The sequence below is a fragment of the Coturnix japonica genome, chromosome 24, assembly GCF_001577835.2.
Source record: "Coturnix japonica isolate 7356 chromosome 24, Coturnix japonica 2.1, whole genome shotgun sequence".
Lineage (NCBI taxonomy): Eukaryota > Metazoa > Chordata > Aves > Galliformes > Phasianidae > Coturnix > Coturnix japonica.
This window is the reverse complement of record NC_029539.1, coordinates 4,650,495-4,671,460: the sequence shown is the minus strand read 5'-3', so window position 1 is coordinate 4,671,460 and position 20,966 is coordinate 4,650,495. Positions and strand designations below refer to the sequence as shown.

Genomic DNA, 20,966 nt, shown 5'->3' with positions numbered 1-20,966 from the left:
GAACAGTGAGCCCAGCAGCGCGGGCAGAAGGCCCCTTTGTCCCCTGGCCTTTGGGGCACATCCCTCCTGCAGCCACTGGTGCATTGAGAGAGGGATGCTGAGTGATGCTGGGCTGCGTGACTCTGTATGGCCTTGTGTGCATCTCCTGGGATTAGTTGGAGCTGGGCCCCAGGTATGGCCAGGGGGTCTTGCCCTTCAGCCCCCCAGCACTGAGCAGCTTGGGCTCCCACTCACTGGTGGTGAGATTAGGGCTAACTGGATGGAGCGGTCTGCTTGGCAGCCAGCCTTGCCACCAAGGTGGCACAGCTTGGGGGGGGGGATACGGCATCCTGGCAGTGGCAATACCACTTTGGGGTGCAGTGGCACCTTGGGATGGTTTGGTGATGGCTGGGGGCACAGATCAAGCTGCTGCAGGGACCTGGCATTGCTGTCACCTTTCTCTCACTCCCATGCAGCATCCAAGCTCTCCTCCCAGCTGAGATAGAGGCACTCTGCCCAGGCCCTCCCCTCCCTCCCAAAGGCAGGCAGAAGCCCTGGGCCTCCCCTCGTGACTGCGATAAACATTACACCAAGGCTGTTAATGTTTAATGAGGTTTGCCTCCCAATTACCATGCTTTCCCCTGGGTGCCCACTCCCAGTGCCAGACGCCCGTTGGACGGCACGCCGACACGATGGGGGACGGTAAGAGAGCTGTGGGCAATGGGGAACACACAGGGGCACATTGCAGCATGGGGAGCAGGGCTGGACCCTCCTGCCATCAAGGTGGGGGCATCTCTCACTGGGGGAGATGTGGGGATGGGTCCTCAAAGCCCTGCAGCCCACTGGGGAACTAGCACTGGACAGCACTCAGCTTCTGGAGGGGATTTCTGCAGCCAAAGTTCTCTTCGCCATGGGATGTGCCATCAGGTGAGGTGGATTGTACAGTGGCAAATGACAATGCCAGCCCATGGGGTGCTCGGTGCTTCGGGTCCCTGCGTGCAGCTTCACCTGAAGCTTGAGTCTCATGCATCCTGCAAATGCATCCTGTGAGAGCACGGTGAGTTGGGGTGAAACACAGGAGTCTGGGAATCCTTTACTGGATCAGGAAGGAAATCAGAGCACTCTTCCTCACAGCTCTCAGATTTTCCACCTCATCTGCCTGCCCAGGTGCCCACTCTGAGCCCAGCTCCCAGGCTCAGGCTCCCACTGAGTTTTCTTTTTTCCAGAGCAAGCTCCTGAGCAGGGCCTGGACAGGTTCACCTACGGTAAGTGGGTACCCATGTGGTGTGTGGCTGTGAGCTGGGGGGGCTGGCAGCCCACCTCCCACACACTCAGGCTGATGCTGCGGCTCCCCTCCTCCCCCCCAGACTATGAGACCATCCGTAACGGGGGGCTGATCTTCGCTGTCGTGGCTTTTGTGGTCGGGCTCCTCATCATCCTCAGTAAGTGCTGCTGTGTGCGGGGCTCCTCTCTGCTCCCAGGGTGTTAGTCCTGATTCCAAGGTGGGCATCGCCTGCATCTGCATGGGAAATTTCCACCCAGACCAACTCCCAACACAAAGCAAGTTGGGAAGGAGACGGTGTAAATATTTAGCGTTCCCCTGCCAGCATCAAAGGCTTCGGAGGGAAGGTCAGTCATTAAAAATAGCAGAGAAAAAGCCTGACATTTCCCTAGGGAGAAAGCAGCATTCCCACAGCCCTGGGCAGCTCCTAGGGATGAGGTTCCAAGTGTGTGGGGCTCTGCAAAGCTGCCCTTACAACGACATTCCTGAGTGCTTTAGGGAGAAAGATAAGCAAAGATTCCGCATCCATAGGAGTAGCCTGGGGAGGCAGATGGGCACCCAGGAGAGCATTCAGGTGTTGCTGGGCAGCAGTGGGAGCTCAGAGGGGGAACAGCCCTGCAGTCTTCATCAGGGCAGGGAGATGGGGAGGGGGCTGTGAGCACAGGAAGCCTCAGATGATCCTCTCACCCCCAGGCCAGCGGTTCCACTGCGGAGGGAAGAAGAAAAGAAGGTGGGTTTAAGGCAGCCCTATCCATCCTGCTGGCTGCAAAGACAGGGACTGGCTTGTCCTCCCTCCCCTCTCTGTGATGCTGCCCCGGGTAATGTGTCTCCCCTCACTTTTTCATCCACAGACAAGGAAACGGGGAGGATCTGTAGCTTCAGGTAGGCTACAGAAGGAGGCACCTGGGGCTGCGTGGCTCAGGGCAATGCTGAGAGCCACACAAGCACATTGCCTTGGGGGGAGCAGTGTGGGGATGAACTGTGACCCCCCTTCTCCATCCGGTTCCAGAGCTGCTGTGGGAGGAGAGCTTCATCCACAGCTGTGAAGTCCTTGCCAAGAGCCACCCCTTGCCTCGCTCCAATGCATCCATTCATTACCCTGCTCACCCTGGGCAAGGCTGGGATGTTAATTGCCCTTGTGCTTTCCCCTCTGGTAGATTCAGCAAGTGTTTCTTAGCTAATAAAGTTCCAGCTGAGAGAGGTTAAACTTTGTGCCTGAGACATTCTGAATTGCCCACTCTCCTGGCCCAGCACCAACGAATTTCTGCCCTGCAGGGATCTTCCAACACAGGCCCAGCACAGCCCAGTGTCACAGAGTAACTCCATCTGCACTGGGTCCCATAGAGGGAAGGATGTCCCTGAGCCCGGACACCCTAATGCCTTCCTGCCCAGCTTGAGGGCTGGCTGCGGGGCCTCAGTGCCCACCCCATGGGATGCACTGCCTGGGTTTTGTGCTCAGTGCTGTGCACACATGGGCAGTGCTGCTGGGGAGGTCATTGCACTTGCTTCCCTTGGACCACTTGCTCCGAGCATCTTTCCTGTGCACAGAATTTGTGCATCAGTTTCACATCTTTGGATGCAAACCAACAAATCACTTTCCTGCAATTAGTGAGTGAGGCGTGCAGCTCGCTGTCAGTGTCTGTGCTGGACCAAGGCAGACACCTAGCGACCGCTGTGCAGTGTGCTGCTGCTGCTGCACTGTGCCCTGCTGCTCTGACCCTGGGCTGCATGCAGCCCTATACTTCTGCCCCTGTTCTTCTGCCCCTGAGGGCAATGCAGCTGGGGGTGATGAAACAAGCCTTAAGCCAAGGCAGAAAACAGAAATAGCACAGAAAAGGGAATAGAGGGAGCAATCCCAGCAGCAGCAGTGCAGGGGGTGCATTGCCGGGATCCACTTGGGCAGTGGGCACTGGGTTTGGACTCTTTGTGTCCAAACCCTTTGTGGGTTTGCTCTGTATTCTGGAAACTCAAACACCTCTCCTCCCCTCCCCATGCTGTTAGCAGAGGAGAAACTGCCTCACCTGCTTCGTTTGGGCTTAAATCGAGGTCAGACACTGACAGTAAAATAGGATTAGCCGGGGGAAGGTTATTAGACAAAATCCGTGCAATTTGTATAATCTGAGGTGCTTATTTAACACGGTAAGGAGATTATTTGGAAATATAATTTTGTTTTGACACTGACCCACTAATAAATGCTCGGTGCAGCTTTGCATGGTTCAAGCAGGAACATTCAGAGGGAAGCAGCATCCCTGCAGCAGCACAGAGGAACTGAGGGCTTTGCTTGCAGCCCCAGCCCCTCTCTGTGCTGCAGCTCCCAGGCCCTGCAGCCTGGCGGTGTGGTGTGGTTGTGTCCTTCTGCAGAAGGAGCTGAGCGTGCAGCAGCCAGGAGAGCAGCTGGCACAGGGAAGGACCCTCAGTTGTGCTGTGTGCCCTCCAGGCTCCCATTTCCCTATGCTGGCTTTGCTGTGGCTCAGGGACAGCCATGCCCTGCAGGGTACACATTACCCAGCATCAGCCCTGAGAGAGAGACCCCCACATGCCCACCCTGAGAGGCGCAGTGGGAGCAGATTAATGGGAGCAAAAAGCCGTGTCTGCTCCCTGCACGGGGGGATCTGTGTCTCGGCACCAGATGGCATTAATAGCATTATTCTGCACAGCTTGCACACACACATGTGTGCATGTACACTCAGCCCTTTGCACACCCAGCTGGGGCTCAGGGAACTCTGAAAAGCCACCATGTTCTGCTTGATTGCCCTTCTCCCATGCATGCCCAGCAAAAGGCTTCTGCCCCTCTTTGCTCACCCCACTGGGGGTACCCACAGGAATGGCCCTGGGGGGCATCCAGGAGCTGCTGGCCCTGGTGAGCAGGAACTCACCTTCTGCCCTGAACCAGGCAGTCTTGGGGGATTTCTCTCACACGGTGCCTTGAGCCATTAATCTGCTCAGAATAAATCTTTTCAGTGACACAAAGGGGATTGGGTAAATAATACAGTGGGCAACTGGAACGTCCTTTTCCTCCGGGAGGGCATCTAGTTCAGAGCAGCTTGGCACCATTCACCATTTACTTTGCCAGGCAGAGATGGACAGATACAGGGAGAGGCCGTGGCTCAGACAGTTTTGGTGCTTAATGCACTGTAAATGTGAAAGGTGAGGCACTGGGGCAGCAGCCAGGGATGAGGGGATGCTCATTGTGCCCAGCCCATCAATGCAGCTCTGCCATCACCGCGGTACCACGGATGCATTTGGCCCGGGAGGAAACGCGAATGTAAAATGTCTCCTCATTAGCTAAAACAGGAGAGCAGCAAATGGTGACTAATGGAGCCAAGGAGGAACACTTGACGATGTGGAGAGACGGGGCCGGGCTGGCGGGGTTCCAGCCACACGCCTCGCTCTGCCTTTGTTCTGCTCCCGAAAAGGCAGCGCATCCATCAGCAGCGCCGGATCTGCCAGAGCAGCAGCGCTCCACGGGCTGAAAATATCCTCCCAAGTGAAACAAACCACATTTCAGCCCTCACCTCCCTGTGGGTCACGCTCCGGAGCAGGGGCTATTAGCGTGTATCACTCATACCAGCCCAGATCCCGCACGGTACAGGCGCTGAGACCCATAGCGGGCAGCCAGGAGGGACGGGCTGTGCTTTCCAGGCGGGTTTGGCGTTAAGACGGAGTTGGGAACCGATGAGCGGTCCCCGCAGCCCGGCTCGAAGCTGGTCGGGCCCCGCTGCCTCTCGGCCGGACCCGCCGCTCCGCACAGCGGCACTAGGGGGAGGCAGAAGCCGCACTTCGCGAGGCACAGCCGGCTCCGAGCATCCCTCGGAAGGCGCGCGGCTGTCGGAGCGCTCTGACTCGCTGCTCTCAGTCTGATCGAGGTGTCATCAACCTCGACACGCAGCTCCAAGCCCCCGGCATTGCCCCTCCAGCTGCCCGCTACCCTTTGCTATCGGGGAAACGGAGCGGGGTGGGGGCTTTGCTCCTTGATGCAGTCTGGCACTGAGCCATCCTGGGGGGGCCCAAGGCCTGTTGCCCCTTCCCTGTGTTGAGAAAGCACTTGGAGCTGTGCCTGCCCCTTTAAGACCCAGGTGCATGCAATTAGCTCAGGTGCAGATGCAGCCCACGCTGCAATTAGTCCCAAGGGCTCTCAGCCCTAAGAATTCTGTATGGTGGAGCAGTGCTGGGGATCTTCATATAGGATAGAGGCTGTTTGTGGGGTTCTTGGAAGGCTGGGGTCGCAGTGGGCTGCCTCCTTAGATGTAGGGGTGCTGTCAGGTTAAACCCCTTGCTGCATCGGAAGCATCCTGTGGAAATCCTATAAGTAGCCCTGTTGTTTTAATGAGTGTTTCCTCTGTGGGATTTGTCTGGCAGATTGGCTGGGGGATGTGGGGTAAGGGGGCTGTGAGCTGGCTGTGTCCTTGGGAGAGGTCCTCAGGTGTGGCCATAGTGTGAGGCCAAAGCAAGGCTGCTTTCCCCAGTGTTCCTCCATGCCTGCATGCAGGTTGTGTGTTTGGTGGTAGATAAAATGCGATGGCCAACGCACCCAGTGTGATAAGGGGATACAGGAGCTCAGGGGTTATCCAGGAGCTGAGTATAAATGCTGTCCAACACCAGAGCAGAAAAATCACAGCCAGGTAGGGCTGCTCTGGACAAAGCAGTTCCTTCACCAGGATCCAAGTGTGTCATCTCTCCTGTATGTGTTCTGTGCTGATGTGGAGAGGGGCTGTATGAGGTGTGTGATGCTCACAGTCTGCCAGCGGGGTGGCTCTCAGCAGGGTAACAGCTTTCTGGGCTGAGTGCTCACGTGAAGGAGACACACCAATACCCCTGTCAGTGCTCATGTGTGGGGGCTGTGGGAGGTCACCATCCCTGAATATGAGGGCAGAACTCAGGGGTGGGCTCTCAGTAAGTGCCCTGTGCTCCATCCATCACTGCAGGGAGCAGGAGCTGCCCCTGGGACCAGCAGTGTGCTGATAGCAGGAGGAAGGTTCCCATCAGCAGGCTCTGCTCAGCCTCTTGTGGGGGGGAAGGGGCAGATGCTTGGCATGTGGCTGGCACTCCCCAGGGCCTGGGACTTGCTTGTGGCTTTGGGTATGGGCCTGAATTCCAATTTCCCTGCTGGATGTCAGATAATATCTGTACACAGGTGGAGCAGGGGGTGGAAATGCATCTCACTCCCTGGGGGATGCAGGGTGGGTGTGGGAAGGGCTGCATGTGGGGACACCCACACATGGTTACACAGTGCTGGGGGAGGGGGGTGATGGATGCTAGCAGCTCTGGAGGTGATGAAGCACTGCCTCAGGGGGGAGGAGGAAGGGCTGTGGTGCCAACACACTGTGCAGGAGGCACCTTGTGGGTAGTGATGCCCAGCTCTCCCTAACCCCTCTCAAGAAGGAAGGGGCTGCAATGAGCTGGAGCAGGCTGAAAATGGCCAAGGAGCTGCATTTCTTATTGTTTTATACTGGGAGATGGTGTGTTTTCTTCTAAATCTAAACCATTGGGTTGTGTTTTTTTTCTTTAAAGAAGACAGCGCATATTTTTATCTATTCATTGTTGCTTCAATCTTTGTTTATTTCTCAACAAACTGGGGTTGAAAAGGTTTGCTTTGGAAAGCAAAGCGAAAGCTCTGTGATCACTCCAAGACAAGACAACCTGAACTCCTCAAATGGTCCAGATAAACTGGTTTTGGTGTTGATCAATCAATTAAGCCTTGTGTTAAATACACCCCACAATACAGCACGGCCTGGCATGTATCTGCTGGCTGGAGGAATGCTGGTGCAGTGAGGTCTGCTAGGCCCTGTGTTATGGGATTGCTGAGTGTTGGTGCTGCTTGTCCTGAAAACCCAGTTCTATCCCTGGGCTGTTAAGAGGTTTCCAGGAGGAGGAGCGCTATCAGCTGTGAAATTCAGGTGTGCACGGCACGCCGCCTTGAGGAGCAGCTCTACAGCCAGGACACGGCTCACCCCAGGGGAAACCCTTCTGTACAAAGGTGAAGTTGAGGTTTGCAGAGGATGGAGCTGTGCTCTGCTGTGCTCAGCTTCACGGAGCGTGACGGGCACAGCCCAGCTGTCACTGAACCCGAGCGCACACACCTGGCGCTGCGGGGCGGTTGCGCTCGCCCAGGTGTTGAGCCCATTTCCGACCTCAGCGCAGCGCCGGGCTCGGTGCGTGCCACCAGCCGGGGTGGGCAGAGGAAGGGTGCGCTGTGAGCACACACCCCCTGCTTGCATAAGGGCTGGGTGTCATCAGCCGCCCTCCCAAAACGCGGCCCGGCCCGAGGAAGCGCGGGGAAGCCATGTGCTCCCTCTCGGACGGGGGGGGGGACCCGGGCCGTCTCGGATCGCTCCGGGCGAGCGGAGGGGCTCAGCCCCGGGCCGTGTCCGCCCGCGGCCGCGGAGGGGCCCGGCGGGGAGCGGGGCGCGGGGGCGGGGAGTGCGCGGGAGCCCGGCCCACCCTCCCGACGCCACTCGCCGGGAGAGGGGAGGAGGAGCGGCTGCGAGCTCGGCTCTGGGCATCTCAACCTGGCTGGCAGCGCGGCGGCAGGGAGCGCGGCACGCCGGGGGCACCGCACCGTCCGCAATTGCGCCGCACCCCGGGGCCATAGGTGCTCTTTATGGCATGTGGCTGGTAACTTTTTTCCTGCTGTACTCTTTGCGGAAAGGTACGTCCGCACGGGGAGGGCGGTGGGCTCCCTCGGGCCGCGGTCGAACCCCCTCCTCCTTCCTCCCCCACTCTCTCCCATCCGTCCCTCCTCAGCCGCTCGGCGCTCCGGGACTCTCGGGCCGCCCCGTGGCGGAGCGCTGCCCCGGAGGAGCGCACGGTGCGGGTCGGTGCAGCTCCCGGAGGCGCTGAGACCCGCGGACCGACGGGTGCAGCATCCCCGCTCCCAGCCCCGGACGGCGGCCCCGCAGCGCTACTTCGGGGAACATTGTGCCTCGGTGCCCGCTTTACCGGGACTACTTAGAGCGATGTTCTTAATCCCATCAAGCTGGATAAATCCAGCGATGCTTTAAAAATCACATCCTTCCCTCTAGGAATGTTGCATTAAGCGTAACCCAGTGGTTTGATATGAATCAGATTGGGAAGGGGAGGGGGAGTTAATGGGGGGATCGTGGAAGAAGTATGTCAAGGAGAGATGCACACTTAAAGATTAGAGATTAATTTAAAGTTGGAGATTAAGTGAATGCTATCCGAATCTATGGAGGTAATACTCTAAACCAAGTCTGATATAGATGCAATTAAAATAGAAAGCCAAGGAGCCGCGTGGAGCGCGGGCAGTTAAATTGCAGGGCGTTTGTGACAACAATCAATCGATGTTACATAAAGGAATTGCCCATTTCCAGGTCCGTGGGAATGTTTAATTGTGCTTCTCTCATCAATTACCTCTCTGGACGTCCATCACTACGTCTGCAGATCGGGGAAGTGCCCACCTTGTGGCAGGCGGGGTGTTTGGGGGGGATAGGAAATGGCTTTTGCCCCAATTACCTTTGATTGGGTTTTTTTCTTGACATTTGGGAGCAGAAATGGGGGAGGAATTTAGGAAATGAAAGAGAAATAAAGGGGAACGGAGCTGCCTCCTTCTATGAGACTTCTCCCGCTGTCAAATCGCACATCTATCTCAGTGCTAACCCAATGAATAATATTTACCGAGGCTTAATAGGGACATCCTGTCCAGTTGCCCGGTGATCAATTATTCCATCAATTATTAATTATGGAATAGCTGTTTTATTAGAGCTGGGGCTAAAACTGCGTTTGGGAGCTTTAACCAAAATTGCTTTTGTTTCGGATCTGCTGGTGCTGAATGTGCCAGCGCCTGCTTTGCTTACATTTGCATTTCTTACCGTGCTACAAGGAGAGGGGGGGAAAAATGGAAACAAATAAGCATTGAGGACCCCACCGTTCCCTGCCCCCAGCTGCCAAAATAACGAGCTGCAAAGCCAATAAACCCCTGTTTGCAGCCCCAGCTTCTTGGAAGAAGGATCTCATCCCACAGAGCTATCTCTTCTGAGAAGTGCAAATTAAAAGCCTCCATTAGCACAACTCCTCGTGGCCTCATTTTCTCTTTATTTTTTTTGGGGAGGGGAGGGGGAATGAAACGCATCTTCAGTGCTGAGCAGCCTCGGTGATGGAAAGTGTTAAAGTGAAACGGTTCCAAAGAGAGGACAGCAATACAATGGGAAGTTTTCATTATAATAATGGGATAAAAAAAAAAAAGAATGAATTGCTTAATGCACGATAAACCTTTCAGGCACTTAATATTTCTGGGCATCGGAGCACAACCTTTTAATACATTCCCGCTGTAGAACAAGAGCTCAAGTAGGAGCGGAAAGCAAATAAGCATTTGATCCAGAGGGCTGCTGGAGTTGAGGGTTCTCTTGGTGGCCGTAGCTTCGTTCTCCCCTGCTTGTAGAACAAACCAAGGTGGGGAGCCCACAGGAAGGACAGAAGGAGCTCCGTGGTGTGAGCAGTGCGATGAGGAGCAGAGGCTTTGAGCTGGGAGATCATCTCTTGCTGGGTCTGTCCTGGTTTATTTTGGCACTAGATTTATGCTCTGCTCCATCGTTGGGTGCAGTGGACGATGCAGCCTTCATTTTTGCTTTAATTTTTTAAATTGTTTTATTTAATCTCTTCCCCATCTTGCCCTCCCCCCCCCCCCCCCCCCCCCCCCCCCCCCCCCCACCAGCATGGCATGGTGCTCATTTGTCTCTGAAATGAAACATGGAAGCCTCATTAAATGCACAGAGGAGAAGGCTGCGGCGCTGAGCCCTCGCTGTGCCCAGCGTTTGTTAGTCTGTGGATAGCCAACGTTTCCCAGCTCTGGGAGCCACGGTGGCAACGTGCCCAGAGCTCTTACCTGCACCTGGCATTGGGTCAGGGCTGTTCTTGCTTTTGGATGAGAAATTGAGATGGGTAACCCTATGTTTCTTGGTGTTTGTTCTCTGGAGGAGCAGAGGCTGCGGGTGCCAGGGCCGTGCTGCCCAGCAGTGCTGTGGGCATATAGGGTGCCTTTCTGCTGCAGCATTTCTACCCGTCTGGTTTGGAGTGGAGTGGTGAGGAGCACTGTCCTCGTTTGAAGCAGCTGACGGAGCAGGGATAAAACTGGAAGCATCTCTTTGTGGCAGGAATCCTTCTGACATGGCAGCGTGTGAGTTCTGAGCTGTGCCTTGGATCGCATGAAGTCATCTCACACCCAGATAAGCAGGCTGCTAACGAGTGTGGCTTCCTAGGAGGGCATGAAGGAGGATGTCACAGCAGATACAAAGCACGCTGTAATGAGAAGCTATGCAGTGGCTGCCTTGGGTCCAGAGCATTTCTTGTCTTTGAAATCTCAGTTACAGCCAGCTACGTATTTGTATGTTATAATGTCATCGGTTTCTGTTTCCCTGCTTGTAGATGGTTAAGAAACAAACCCAACCGTGTACCATCTGCATCTCGCCATCATCACCTGCTAGCAGAGCTGTACCAAATATTTTGGAAATCCATTTCCTGACTCTGCTCACAGCAGCTGCCTCTTGGAAGGGGCCGTTGGGTTTCATTTCTGTTGGAGAGAAGGGAACGAGCATGGCTTAAAGAGGAAGGGATGAGGTGAGCGAGCTGCCTTCCTCTGGCTTGCGTTATGGATATGCTCCCTCATCTTACACCTGTCGGCTGTGGGGCAGAAATCTGTCTGTGCTTAAGGCAAGCGTGCCAGCTGTGGTTTGGAAGTGATGGGCTGCTGGCTCTGCAGGAAGGCTGGCAGTAGGCTTGTGTGGCCTCAGTGCCTCTCTGTCCATTGGATCTGACCCACCTCCCTTTGGGTGTGTTGCTGCAGCCTGTCCTGGTCATGTCACTGATGTCCCCTTAGGTCTCAGGTGCTGTTGGAGAAACAAGGGTGGGCTGTTGGAGGGCAGGGAGAGGTTTTGCCTGTGCTTCCCGAGCTTGTTTCCACCTCCTGGAGGAGGCTGTGAGGCTGTAGAGAGGTGGTGCAGAGCTGGGGGATGCCCGGCTCCATGCCAGCCCCCAGGGATGGGGCAGTGACAATGACACTCTAGTGGGATGAAGCTGGTGGTGGCCATTTGTACATTGCAGGGGCTGGGTAAATCACTGGGAGCGCTGCTCCTTCCAGGCAAGGGTTACAGCCTGTGCCTGGGTGCTGCTGCAATAGCTGGAGGTGGTTCAGGCCTTAATTTCCATGCAGATGCATTAAGGAGCAGGCAGCAGCACTCTGAGCAGGATGCCCTCCCACAGGGGGTTGGAAGCTGGGTTCTGCTTCAGCACTCCCTCCTAAGGAAGGTGGCTGGTGCTCTGGGGCTGCCCTTGGGGCTGTACTTGGTGTCTGGGGGCACTGCTCCATGGGGGTTGACTGCTTGGCTTTGAGATGCTCTGGGAAACTGCTGCATGGGGGGGACCTCCTGCATGGAGGGGGGGCTTGGAGGAGCCCTGCCATGTGCGTTTGTCCCCATGTCTCACCATTCCTCTCCCTTCTGTGATGTTCAGAGATGCCACTTCTTGCTCCGAGGACTCTCCCTTTGTTAGCAGAAAGATTGTTAGTGCTCTGATGGTGATTGAAGCTCCTTCCAGGCAGAGCCAAAGAGCTGCTTGTCTATGGATGGGCAGCATGGGATGGAGCTATCCCACCTTTTGGCAGCAGGGAGGCAAGGTCAGGCCATGTCACCTACCTCTATGCCCACCCACTTCACTTTCTCCTTGAACAGGGCATGTGTCAAATGCCCTTAATGAGGATAATAAATGAGTGGTGAGGCGGTGATTAGCCTGCTGTTCCTGGCAGAGCCCATCACAGCTGGTGGCTGGGCAGCCCCCATGGCTCATCCAGTTTCTCTGCTTGCCTGGTGGTGATCATAGGAGGCACCTGGAGAACTGAGCCCAAGGGGAAGCCTTGGGGATGTGCTGCTGGTGGGGTGCAGTGGGTTTGCAGTCCAGCAGCTGCCTTCTCTGTGGTGCTGCAAACTCTTTGCATGGCAGCAACACACTCATGGCAAATAGCTCTGAACCCATTTCATGTGACAGGAGCAGCTCTTCCTTGTGAGGTCTGGAGGTGAGGAAGCATTGCCTTGCTGGGCTGCCGTCGGGGAGGTGATGGCATTTCTGTGTGTCACTTCCACGCAGGACTCACACCTACACTGCAGCTGCCTCCTCCCAGTGCACGTGGCTGCTGATGGACCCCAGGGTCAATTTATGGCTGCTCTGCCTCAGCCACTCGTTAAAGTAAATGAGTGCTTCTAGTACAGCGCGTGGCTCCGCAGTGCCGAGAGTGGCTGTGCATCCAGAGGGAGTTGAGTTTGGAAAGTCCAGCCATCGAGGCTAGTAAATATTCCTACGGGATGATAGCAAAATGACTCTCTTCTCCCAGCTCAGTGAGAGATATTAATATTTCAATACCTCTAGGTTGTAATTTACTACAATTTAAGAAGATTGCGCCTTGATGACTTCAAATACGTGCCTCTCAGAGTGAGACAGACAGTGTCCGGCTGCGTGCGGGGCTTTGTGCAGCTCTGGAACCAGCAGTCTGGTGCTGTGCCTGCTTCACTGCACTTCCCCAGGCAAAACGCTTCCATTTGGGCTCCTTTGGAGCCGCCTCATTCTCTGGCTCGCGTGAATTAATGCCCTGGATATTTAGGTTGGGGTCAGCACATCTGACCAGATGTGAGCAGTGATTTCTGGTTTAAAAATATTGCGGCGCTATTTCTGAATATATATATATATATATATATATTTTAATCCCCCCTCAGTGATTTGGAGCCAGTTTTATGAAACATGGAATTAGAATGGTGCTCAATGCTAAATGGTAAAGGAGATTATCTGGATTTAACTCTATGCGTCTGTCACATAACTATTGCCAATCCCATAACTTCCATTTTCTATTAAAAATCCCTTTCTCCCTTTGACCTGAAAAAGCTCCATGGGTAATCTGAATTTCTGTTTACGAGGTATTTTTCCATTCTTTGCTTCCACCCTTCGCCCTTCCAGCTGTAACCCTCACCAGGCAAGGATGATGCTTCCCCATAGGGCTGCACTCCCATTGCTGCTGGGGCAGGGTGCAGGTTGGGTAGCATCCTGCCTTGGTGCGTGTCAGTGCTCTGCAGTCATGGCCATGCAGAGCTTTCTGTTTGGGATGCAGTGATGGTGCTGGGTCTTTCTGCCTGCCAGTCCCTTTGGTTGCTCTGTGGTGCAGCTCTGTAAATGCAGCTCTTGGGGATGGGTTGATGGTTGGAGGTCTTTTCCAACCTTTGTTGGCTGCGGTGCCTTGGTGTGAGACTGAGGGGCTCTGAGTAGGCAAAGGGGGAGAATTGGTCTCTTTTATCATCATTTTAGATGATGGCTCATTGCGTAGCAAGATGTGGGTGCACTGGGAGCACAGGAACATGAACAGGGCTTGAGGTGCTTTGGGCTTTCCTTTGTTGTCCTGGCTGACAATGAGTGGAGCATGGTGCAGGCACAGACATGGAGCCTGGTGGATGTTCTCCCTCCTGTTCCTGTTCTCTCCTCCCCAGGTGAAGGAATTGGGGTCAGGGAGGTCCCCAGCGGCTTGCTGGAGCCGGCAGCATGGCACGCTGTGTGCTGGCTCTGCAGCACCACGAGTGGTGCTCCCAGGCAGAGCTATTAATACACTGCCGAGGGCCGCTTGCTATATCTGTGTCCTTCTGCCCACGCAGAAAAGTGAGGCTAAAAAAAGAAAAAACGGAACTGAGTGACTGGGGGCTGCCTCGTCCTTATTTGTAGTCAGCTTTGCTCACTGTGGTGGAAAAAGGGAGCTTGTGGTCCTGGAGTGGCAAAGGGGGTGCTGGGTGGAGAGGTCTCCTTTGCTTTTCTGCGGTGATCCTGGGCAGCTCCTGGGTGCTGTGAGCTGTGCTTTGGTGCAAGCTCAGGGCCACCAGTGCACGCTCAGCTCCTGTCACCAGGTAAAGGTGCATCCATGCAGAGCCTGTGCTGCACATCTGGGGCTGCACATCTGGCTGAGGAGCACCCATGCGTGGGGGCATCTGGTTGTGGTGAGATGCTCATGTTTCCTGACCCGTGTTTCCAGCCCCTGCCCTGATGTTCTCTTTGTGTGGCTGAGTTTGGGGAGCATCGCCATCCACACTGACCCTCAGACTCTGCTTCCTCTGCAGCTCACACTGAAGATGCTGGAACCAGCCTCTACTTTGTGAACGACTCCATCCAGCAGGTCACCTTCTCTAGCACAGTGGGGGTGGTGATCCCCTGCCCGGCCGCGGGGTCACCCAGCGCCGTCCTTCGGTGGTATTTGGCCACAGGAGACGACATCTACGATGTGCCCCACATCCGGCATGTCCATGCCAATGGGACTTTGCAGCTCTACCCCTTCTCGCCATCAGCCTTCAATAGCTTTATCCACGACAACGACTACTTCTGCACGGCGGAGAACTCGGCTGGCAAAATCAGGAGCCCGAATATCCGTGTTAAAGCAGGTAGGAGCTCTCTGAGGTTTGGGGCTTCGATGCTGTGATGGCTTTTCTTCGGTCTCCTGGCCTGCTCACCTGGTGTGGGATGATGACAGCACACTGCTGTGTTCGGAGGAGCGCTGAACACGGGCTGTGCTGCCCTGCTGTGAGGGCACCAATCGATGCTGCACAGCCGGAGAGCAGGGGTTGGATGAACGGGAGGCAGCTGTCAATGTGTCTGTGAGCTGTGTCCTGCCTGAGCTCAGGGCAAGCTGTGCAATGCAGGTCTGCTGCTGTTACGAGGAGGGATGTACAGTGATGGGCAGGGGCATGGAGTGTGGCTTGGGTGCAGCAGTGGTGTGGCTGCATCCTTGCACCTCCCTTAAGCAGCATAAACCCAGGAGGACCTGGGACATATCCATCTGTAGCTCAGAGCCCCACCGTGTCCCACAGCCCCTCTCAGACCACTCTGTTCCCATTAGAGCATCCAGCCCAAGCATGCCAAGGCTTATTAAGCAAAGAAAAAAGGAGGAATATGGCAAAGAGCTGCTTCCAAAAGCCGTTATGGTAAATTATTGACCAGGCTGAGGAGGGCTAATAGCCCAGGAATGGCTTCATTATGTAACCTATTAAAAGTGGGGCTAGCAGAGGGAACATGACAGAAGTGACTACAGGGTTTTTTTATTTTAATACCTTGTACTGCAGAGTAAATGGGTATTAACCCCCCTCCTGGAGTGAATTATTTACCAACATTAGCAGGTTACCTATAAACCACAGCATAGTGGAGGAGGGATGGTGGCAGGTAGGGGTGCTGTAAATGTGGCTGTGCAGAAAGGAGCTGCCCCCACTCCTTGTGCCAGAGCTCTGTAAGCTCCCTTGCTGCCCATGGCCCACCTCTGTCCTATTAGCAGGTACAATTAGTGGGCAGCATACAGTGGGGCAATGAGCAGGGCCGCCAGGATGGCCTCAGCAGTGGTGGCTCCAAGCACTTTGGCTCTGGAATACTTGAAATTGGTTGAAAGCTTTGTATCCACTGGGCTATCTGTGTCCTCTGCTTTATGATGGCCACGCAGCACAAAAAGCCAATGACAGCTGTATAAAGAAAGCAAGTAAGACCTAATTAAAAATATGAGGAATTGGGAAAACTCTCAAAAGGTTTAGCAAACCTGGTAGTGAGTGCAGGGGGTAAATCTCTCTGGCCAATGGAAAACTCTAAGCATGCTGGTCTTGATTTTTAACTACCTTTGTGGGACAAGCAGCTTGGCAGCATCAGGGGCTGCTCCTGATCTTTAGCAGCAAAGCAATGTGTCCTGACAGCCAGCGAGGTGGGGGGTTGGTTTTTTCTTTGGGGGGGGAAGATGGAGGATTAAAGCAAAACTAAGTGGGTTTCCATCCAGTGCTGTCATACCACCAACCTTCTGCTCCTCTCTGCAGTTTTCAGGGAGCCGTACACCGTCCGGGTGGAGGACCAAAGGTCGATGCGTGGAAACGTGGCTGTCTTCAAGTGCCTCATCCCCTCCTCAGTGCAGGAATATGTTAGTGTTGTGTCCTGGGAAAAAGACACCGTTTCTATCATCCCAGGTAAGAGAGCAGCTGCTGGGGAAGCGCCGTGTTCCTTGGAATATGTGACCTGCTTGGCGGTGTTGGGCTGGCTGTTATGGAGGATGGCATTTTGTGCTGCCAAAGCCAAGGCTTTTATTGGGGACCATCCTGTGGCTTCCCAACAGAGAGGCCTGGTGGTGTGAGCAGATGTGCCGTGTCGGTGTCTCTGGTGCTGTGGATGGTGATGCTCTGCACGTTGCTGAGCTCGTGGCTCCTGTCCTGGTGTCTGTTGCCTTCTTGAGCCATCTCACCCCCATGTCTGAGTGGCACGCCACGCTGGGACAGCAGGATGCTGTCCCCATCCTGACCTACAGCTGGTTGGTTTCCCTGTTTTTTCAATGGCACAGAGGCAGTTTTCCAGCTTCTCGACTTGAAAATGGCATTGTGCTTTTCTTCCCTCTGTGGGCAACAGGCAGCCATGTGGCCACTCTGGCAGGATATACCAGTGTTACACAGGGAGACAGCAGTACCCAACCGTTTGCAGGGACCTTTGGGCAGTTCCCCATGGCTTTTGATAACCTAAGAGATCAGGGTGGCTCTGAGAGCAGGGTCCTGCTCCAGCAGGTCCCCCTGGGTAGAATATAGCCTCTCAGGCTTGGTGTGGTCAAGCAGGGGATGCTGCTGGCTGTGTTGTGCTGGGTCTTGCAGGGCTGTTGCAGGCTCAGGAGCAGCACAGGGCTGTGGCAGGTGTTGTATGGGGCCACCAGCATCCCAGTGTGCTGGGGTGACCTCCTGGCTCCCTCCCTGGCTGTATTGATGGTTGTGCTGGCTGCCCGGCACAGCGTGGGTGAGCTGGTAGTAAAGCGATCGATGCTGCTTTCCCCAGGGGATCCAGAAAGAATTAAAGGATTTTGCCCAAAGTGAGCACTCGGCGCTTGATATTTGCTCACAGGTCAGTAAGTCCTGCTGCTCCCCCAGGATATGCTGTGCCCAGGGGCTGCCACCAGCAAGGGACAGCTGGGGGGGCATCCCGGTGCCAGCTGCTGTCCGTGCATGGGAGGGGATTTGCTCTAATCTGCCTTGCGGGGCTGTTTCCTAAGGAGCTTAAGGAGCAGAGTTCTTCACCTGGAGGGGGACGAGCAGCTTTCCGGAGGGCTGTGGTGGCATCTTGGGGTGCAGCTGTTGGATCAATGCTCCCCTATGTTTGCCATGGGGATGGACATAGGGAGGCAGCAACCTTCCTACTATTGGGGCTTTGTAGGGTCTGTGAGGTGACCTGGAGCATCAAGCTGGAGCATCAAGGACACACATCTCCACCGACCCCCTTGCCAATCCTGGTGCTGGCACTAAGCCCACGCCGGGCTGTGGAGCTGGGGCAAGGAGCCAACTCCCCGCCGTGGTCAGGGCTCCAGCCCAGTGCCCCTCCTCCCCAGCACTGACCCACTTCTGACAGTCTCAGGATGAAATATTGCATGAGACTCCTCGCTCCGTGGTCTTTCCTGGGAAGGATGCTGCTCATTGATGGGCAGCTGCTCTGTGTCTCCAGCAGCCTTGTGCCTGGGAGATTTTTGTTTAGCAAACAGTCTTCTCAAATACAAACCTGTATACAAACATCTTTCTGATGTTTCAGGAGGTTTTTCAGCATCATGGAAATGCCTTCAGCAGCAGTTGTAACTCAGGAGTAGCATTGTTCCCTGATGGGCTGGCTCAGTGCATAGTGGCTCCTGGTGCTGCTCTTCTGCTTTGGGTGCTCCTAATGGTGCTGGAGACCCTGGGAACGTCAGGGTGCTCTGATGGACTTGTGCTGTGCAGTGGAGTTGCAGGAGCAGGGCGGTGTCTGTGCTCTGTGTGAGCAACAGCATTGCATTGCTCACCCAAGCACCCATGCACATGCATGATCTCAGCCAGGCCTGCTCCCAAGCTCACTGCTGCGGTGGATTTATATATATATATATATATATATATTTTTTTTTTCCTTAATATGATGATTTAATTAGAGTGGAACAATTTTAACATTCTAAAGCAATAATTACCCTAAAGACAGAACATACAAATTGTGTTACAGTGCGGAGTCAACACAAGCAAGCGTGTTTTGCTGTTGGATTACAAATATAGTATCTGCCTGGAGCTGATTTCTTATTGCTCTTGCTAGAGCTGGTGCTGGCTTTGCTATTACCAAACCATGGTCTCCCCTTGAAATGGGGGGAGTCATTCCTGCTTGTCCCCATGCTCCCCTGCTGCTGTGCCCTGTGTTCTCCATGCTCCTTTAGCGCTGCTTTCTGAGCGCTCTGCCTGACTTCTCTCCTCCAGTTCCTTCTCAGAAGCTGCTACTGGGTTTATTTTGGGTGAGATCTTGAAACAATGGTGGAGCAGAGTCTCGTGTCTGTGTCGCACTGCTGCAGGAGGGGCTTTGGTGCTGACTCGCGTGGTTTGGTTAACTTGGCAACACTGAAACTTACCCTGAAATCAAAGATAAATTCTTTATGGAAGGTTATCCTGCACATAAATCATCATTAGTGCAGCTCATTTTTGTTTAATGCCTACCTAACGGTGCCGTAGTCTAAAAATGTGTGTTTAGTGAAGTCAAGGGTTGCAGAGAAATTATAGGGTTTTCAAAAAGCCATTTGCTTTGCTGGTGCTCACGTCCAAATCAATCTTGCTGTTCGTTCTCAGCCTGGTAGCACACGTGCAGCAGCGCTCTCAGTGTTCTGGCGTGGAACGTGGGCTCGTGCTTATTCAGAATAAAGCAGCAGCACTCACAGAATCTGGGGGCTGCGTGCAAGATTTGCGCTTCACACCGAGGCTGTGATTTCAAACTCTGTTGCTATTGATGAATCTTGATGTATCCTTGGGGGTGGGGTGGGAGGAGGACCGGGGAGGATGCAGCTGAGCAGCGTGCTTCCGTGTGCCTCTCCCTTCCTTAGGGGGAAACAGGGAGAAGCTGCTGCCCTGAGCTGAGCGAATGGCTCTATTAAAGCGCTGTGTAACGTGAGGTCTTGCAGCACACGGGTTGGATTTGTCAGAGGAACTGTTGCATCCGTGACCGGAGCTGCCTCAGCGTCACCGTGCTCTAGTTGTTGTGACACAGAAATGGAAATGCGCGGTGCTGGCGCGTCCTCTCTGCAGGTGTTGCTTGATGGGAAGGGATTTCAGCAGGGCTGAGCGTGCACCCATCTTTGGGGGCTGTGTGGAGATGCAGGCAGTGAGATGAAGGTGTTGGAAGGGGTTGGTGAGGAGTGGTCAGCTCTTCTTGGAGAGTGTGCCCTACAAGGACTGAAGGCACTGGGGGTGTTTGATCTGGGGATGAGGAGGCTGAGGGGAGACCTTATTGCTATCCAATACCTGAAAGGTGATGGCAGTGAGAGCGGGGTTGGTCTCTTCTCACTGGTGACAAGGTGGTTGAGACCATCCCTAGATGTGTTTAAAAGCTGTTTGGATGTGGTGCTCAGGGACATGATTTAGCAAAGGCTTGTTAGAATTCAGATAGTATGGATATATTGTGGTTGGACTTGGTGATCTTTAAGGTCTTTTCCAACCTGAGCAATTCTATGATTGTGTGATTCTGCAGCAAACAGCTTGGTGACTTTTCCAAATCCTTGCTTCCAAACAAGGCACGTGTGTGTGTGTGTGTTGGGTGGCCATAAAGTCCTTCCACTGGAAGCCAACATGAGGAGTTCCATGCCAGAACCATGGAAAGAAATTATCTGTTCTGCAAAATTTGAATGGTTTCTGTGAACCTTTTGGTTTGGAGTGTAGGAAACATCTTCAAGGTCCTTTCAATCCAGGTGTTTCTATGATTCTGTGGAGCACATAAGCTGATCTGGTGGTGCTGGCTCAGATATGAGCTTAAATTAAATATCCTTTGCCATGCTGTGCCCCAGTCTACGGATGGATTCTCAGGCTCATCTCAGAGACACTTCAGTGATGTAGAGAATCAAACTGTAACAGCTTTCTGGTGATTAAATACATCCGTCTGCCCCAAAGATGTATGCTCTGCTCTGTTGTACCTGGCAGCATCTGCCACGCACTGCATTTCTCTCTAAAATATTGGAGTGCAGCTATGCACAAATCCCACTTTACTCTGTCTCCAAGCACAGTGAATCCAGGGGCACAGGCTGGGGCTGCCAGCAGTTAAACCCAATGATGTGCTTAGGTGCAATGCTCTGTGTGCTGTGGGATGGGGCAGCTGATCACAGAGGCATCAGTAGCAGCCCAGGGGAGCGAAGCGTTGTCCCTCAGTTGATGGACTTGTTCTGGAGGCATCGAGCTCCTGGAGAAAAGCTGGGACAGAATCAACGTGGTGAGGTGAAAGGCAGCCCTTGTCTGTGTGCCTTATTCTCAGTAAGATGGTTTGGGGGCTGGAGATACATTGCTGAGGATGGTCACCACAGCTTGGAAAAGACCTCTAAGGTCACAAAATCCAACCATCAACCCATCCCCACCATGTCCCCAGGTGCCACATCTCCATGATTCTTGAGCACCTGCAGGGACAGAGACTCTGTCAAATATCCATCTCCTAATGGATGCTGAGAGCTGGGTCTAAAGATTCCTGAAGTTTTACATCAGAAATTGTGGGGAAATGTGACCTCTTCCCTCCCCGTGTTGCTGGAAGTTTGGCTTCTTCATGCCATCACTGCGGGTTGTGTCAGCTCCTGCTACACAGCAAAGCCTCTGCTGGCATCTGTGTGAATGCCCACAGCTTTCTAGGGTAAAACACAGATGAATAATTCAATTGGTGCCACTGTGACCCCCCCTCCAACCCCTCTCTGGTGTGG

General features: G+C 54.2%; 2 protein-coding genes across 4 annotated transcripts in view; both read left to right on the top strand.

Moving 5' to 3' along the window:
• Positions 1–590: 590 nt before the first annotated feature.
• On the top strand, positions 591–2,468 carry FXYD2 (FXYD domain containing ion transport regulator 2). Its single transcript, XM_015884133.2, has 6 exons — positions 591–681; positions 1,206–1,244; positions 1,347–1,421; positions 1,955–1,991; positions 2,113–2,143; positions 2,271–2,468. Exons 1-5 carry the CDS (start codon positions 672–674, stop codon positions 2,135–2,137), a joined length of 186 nt encoding a protein of 61 aa, XP_015739619.1. The 5' UTR covers positions 591–671; the 3' UTR covers positions 2,138–2,143; positions 2,271–2,468.
• Positions 2,469–7,770: 5,302 nt separating this feature from the next.
• DSCAML1 (DS cell adhesion molecule like 1) overlaps positions 7,771–20,966 on the top strand; it is a 76,924-nt gene continuing 63,728 nt past the window's right edge. For 2 of the 3 annotated variants that reach the window (XM_015884082.2, XM_015884081.1), the window contains exons 1-3: positions 7,868–7,910; positions 14,359–14,676; positions 16,084–16,230. In XM_015884082.2, the coding sequence (XP_015739568.1) occupies positions 7,868–7,910; positions 14,359–14,676; positions 16,084–16,230 (508 nt within the window). Of the gene's footprint in view, positions 7,911–14,358; positions 14,677–16,083; positions 16,231–20,966 lie in introns of all 3 variants that reach the window. The other variant, XM_032449058.1, reaches the window with a different exon arrangement.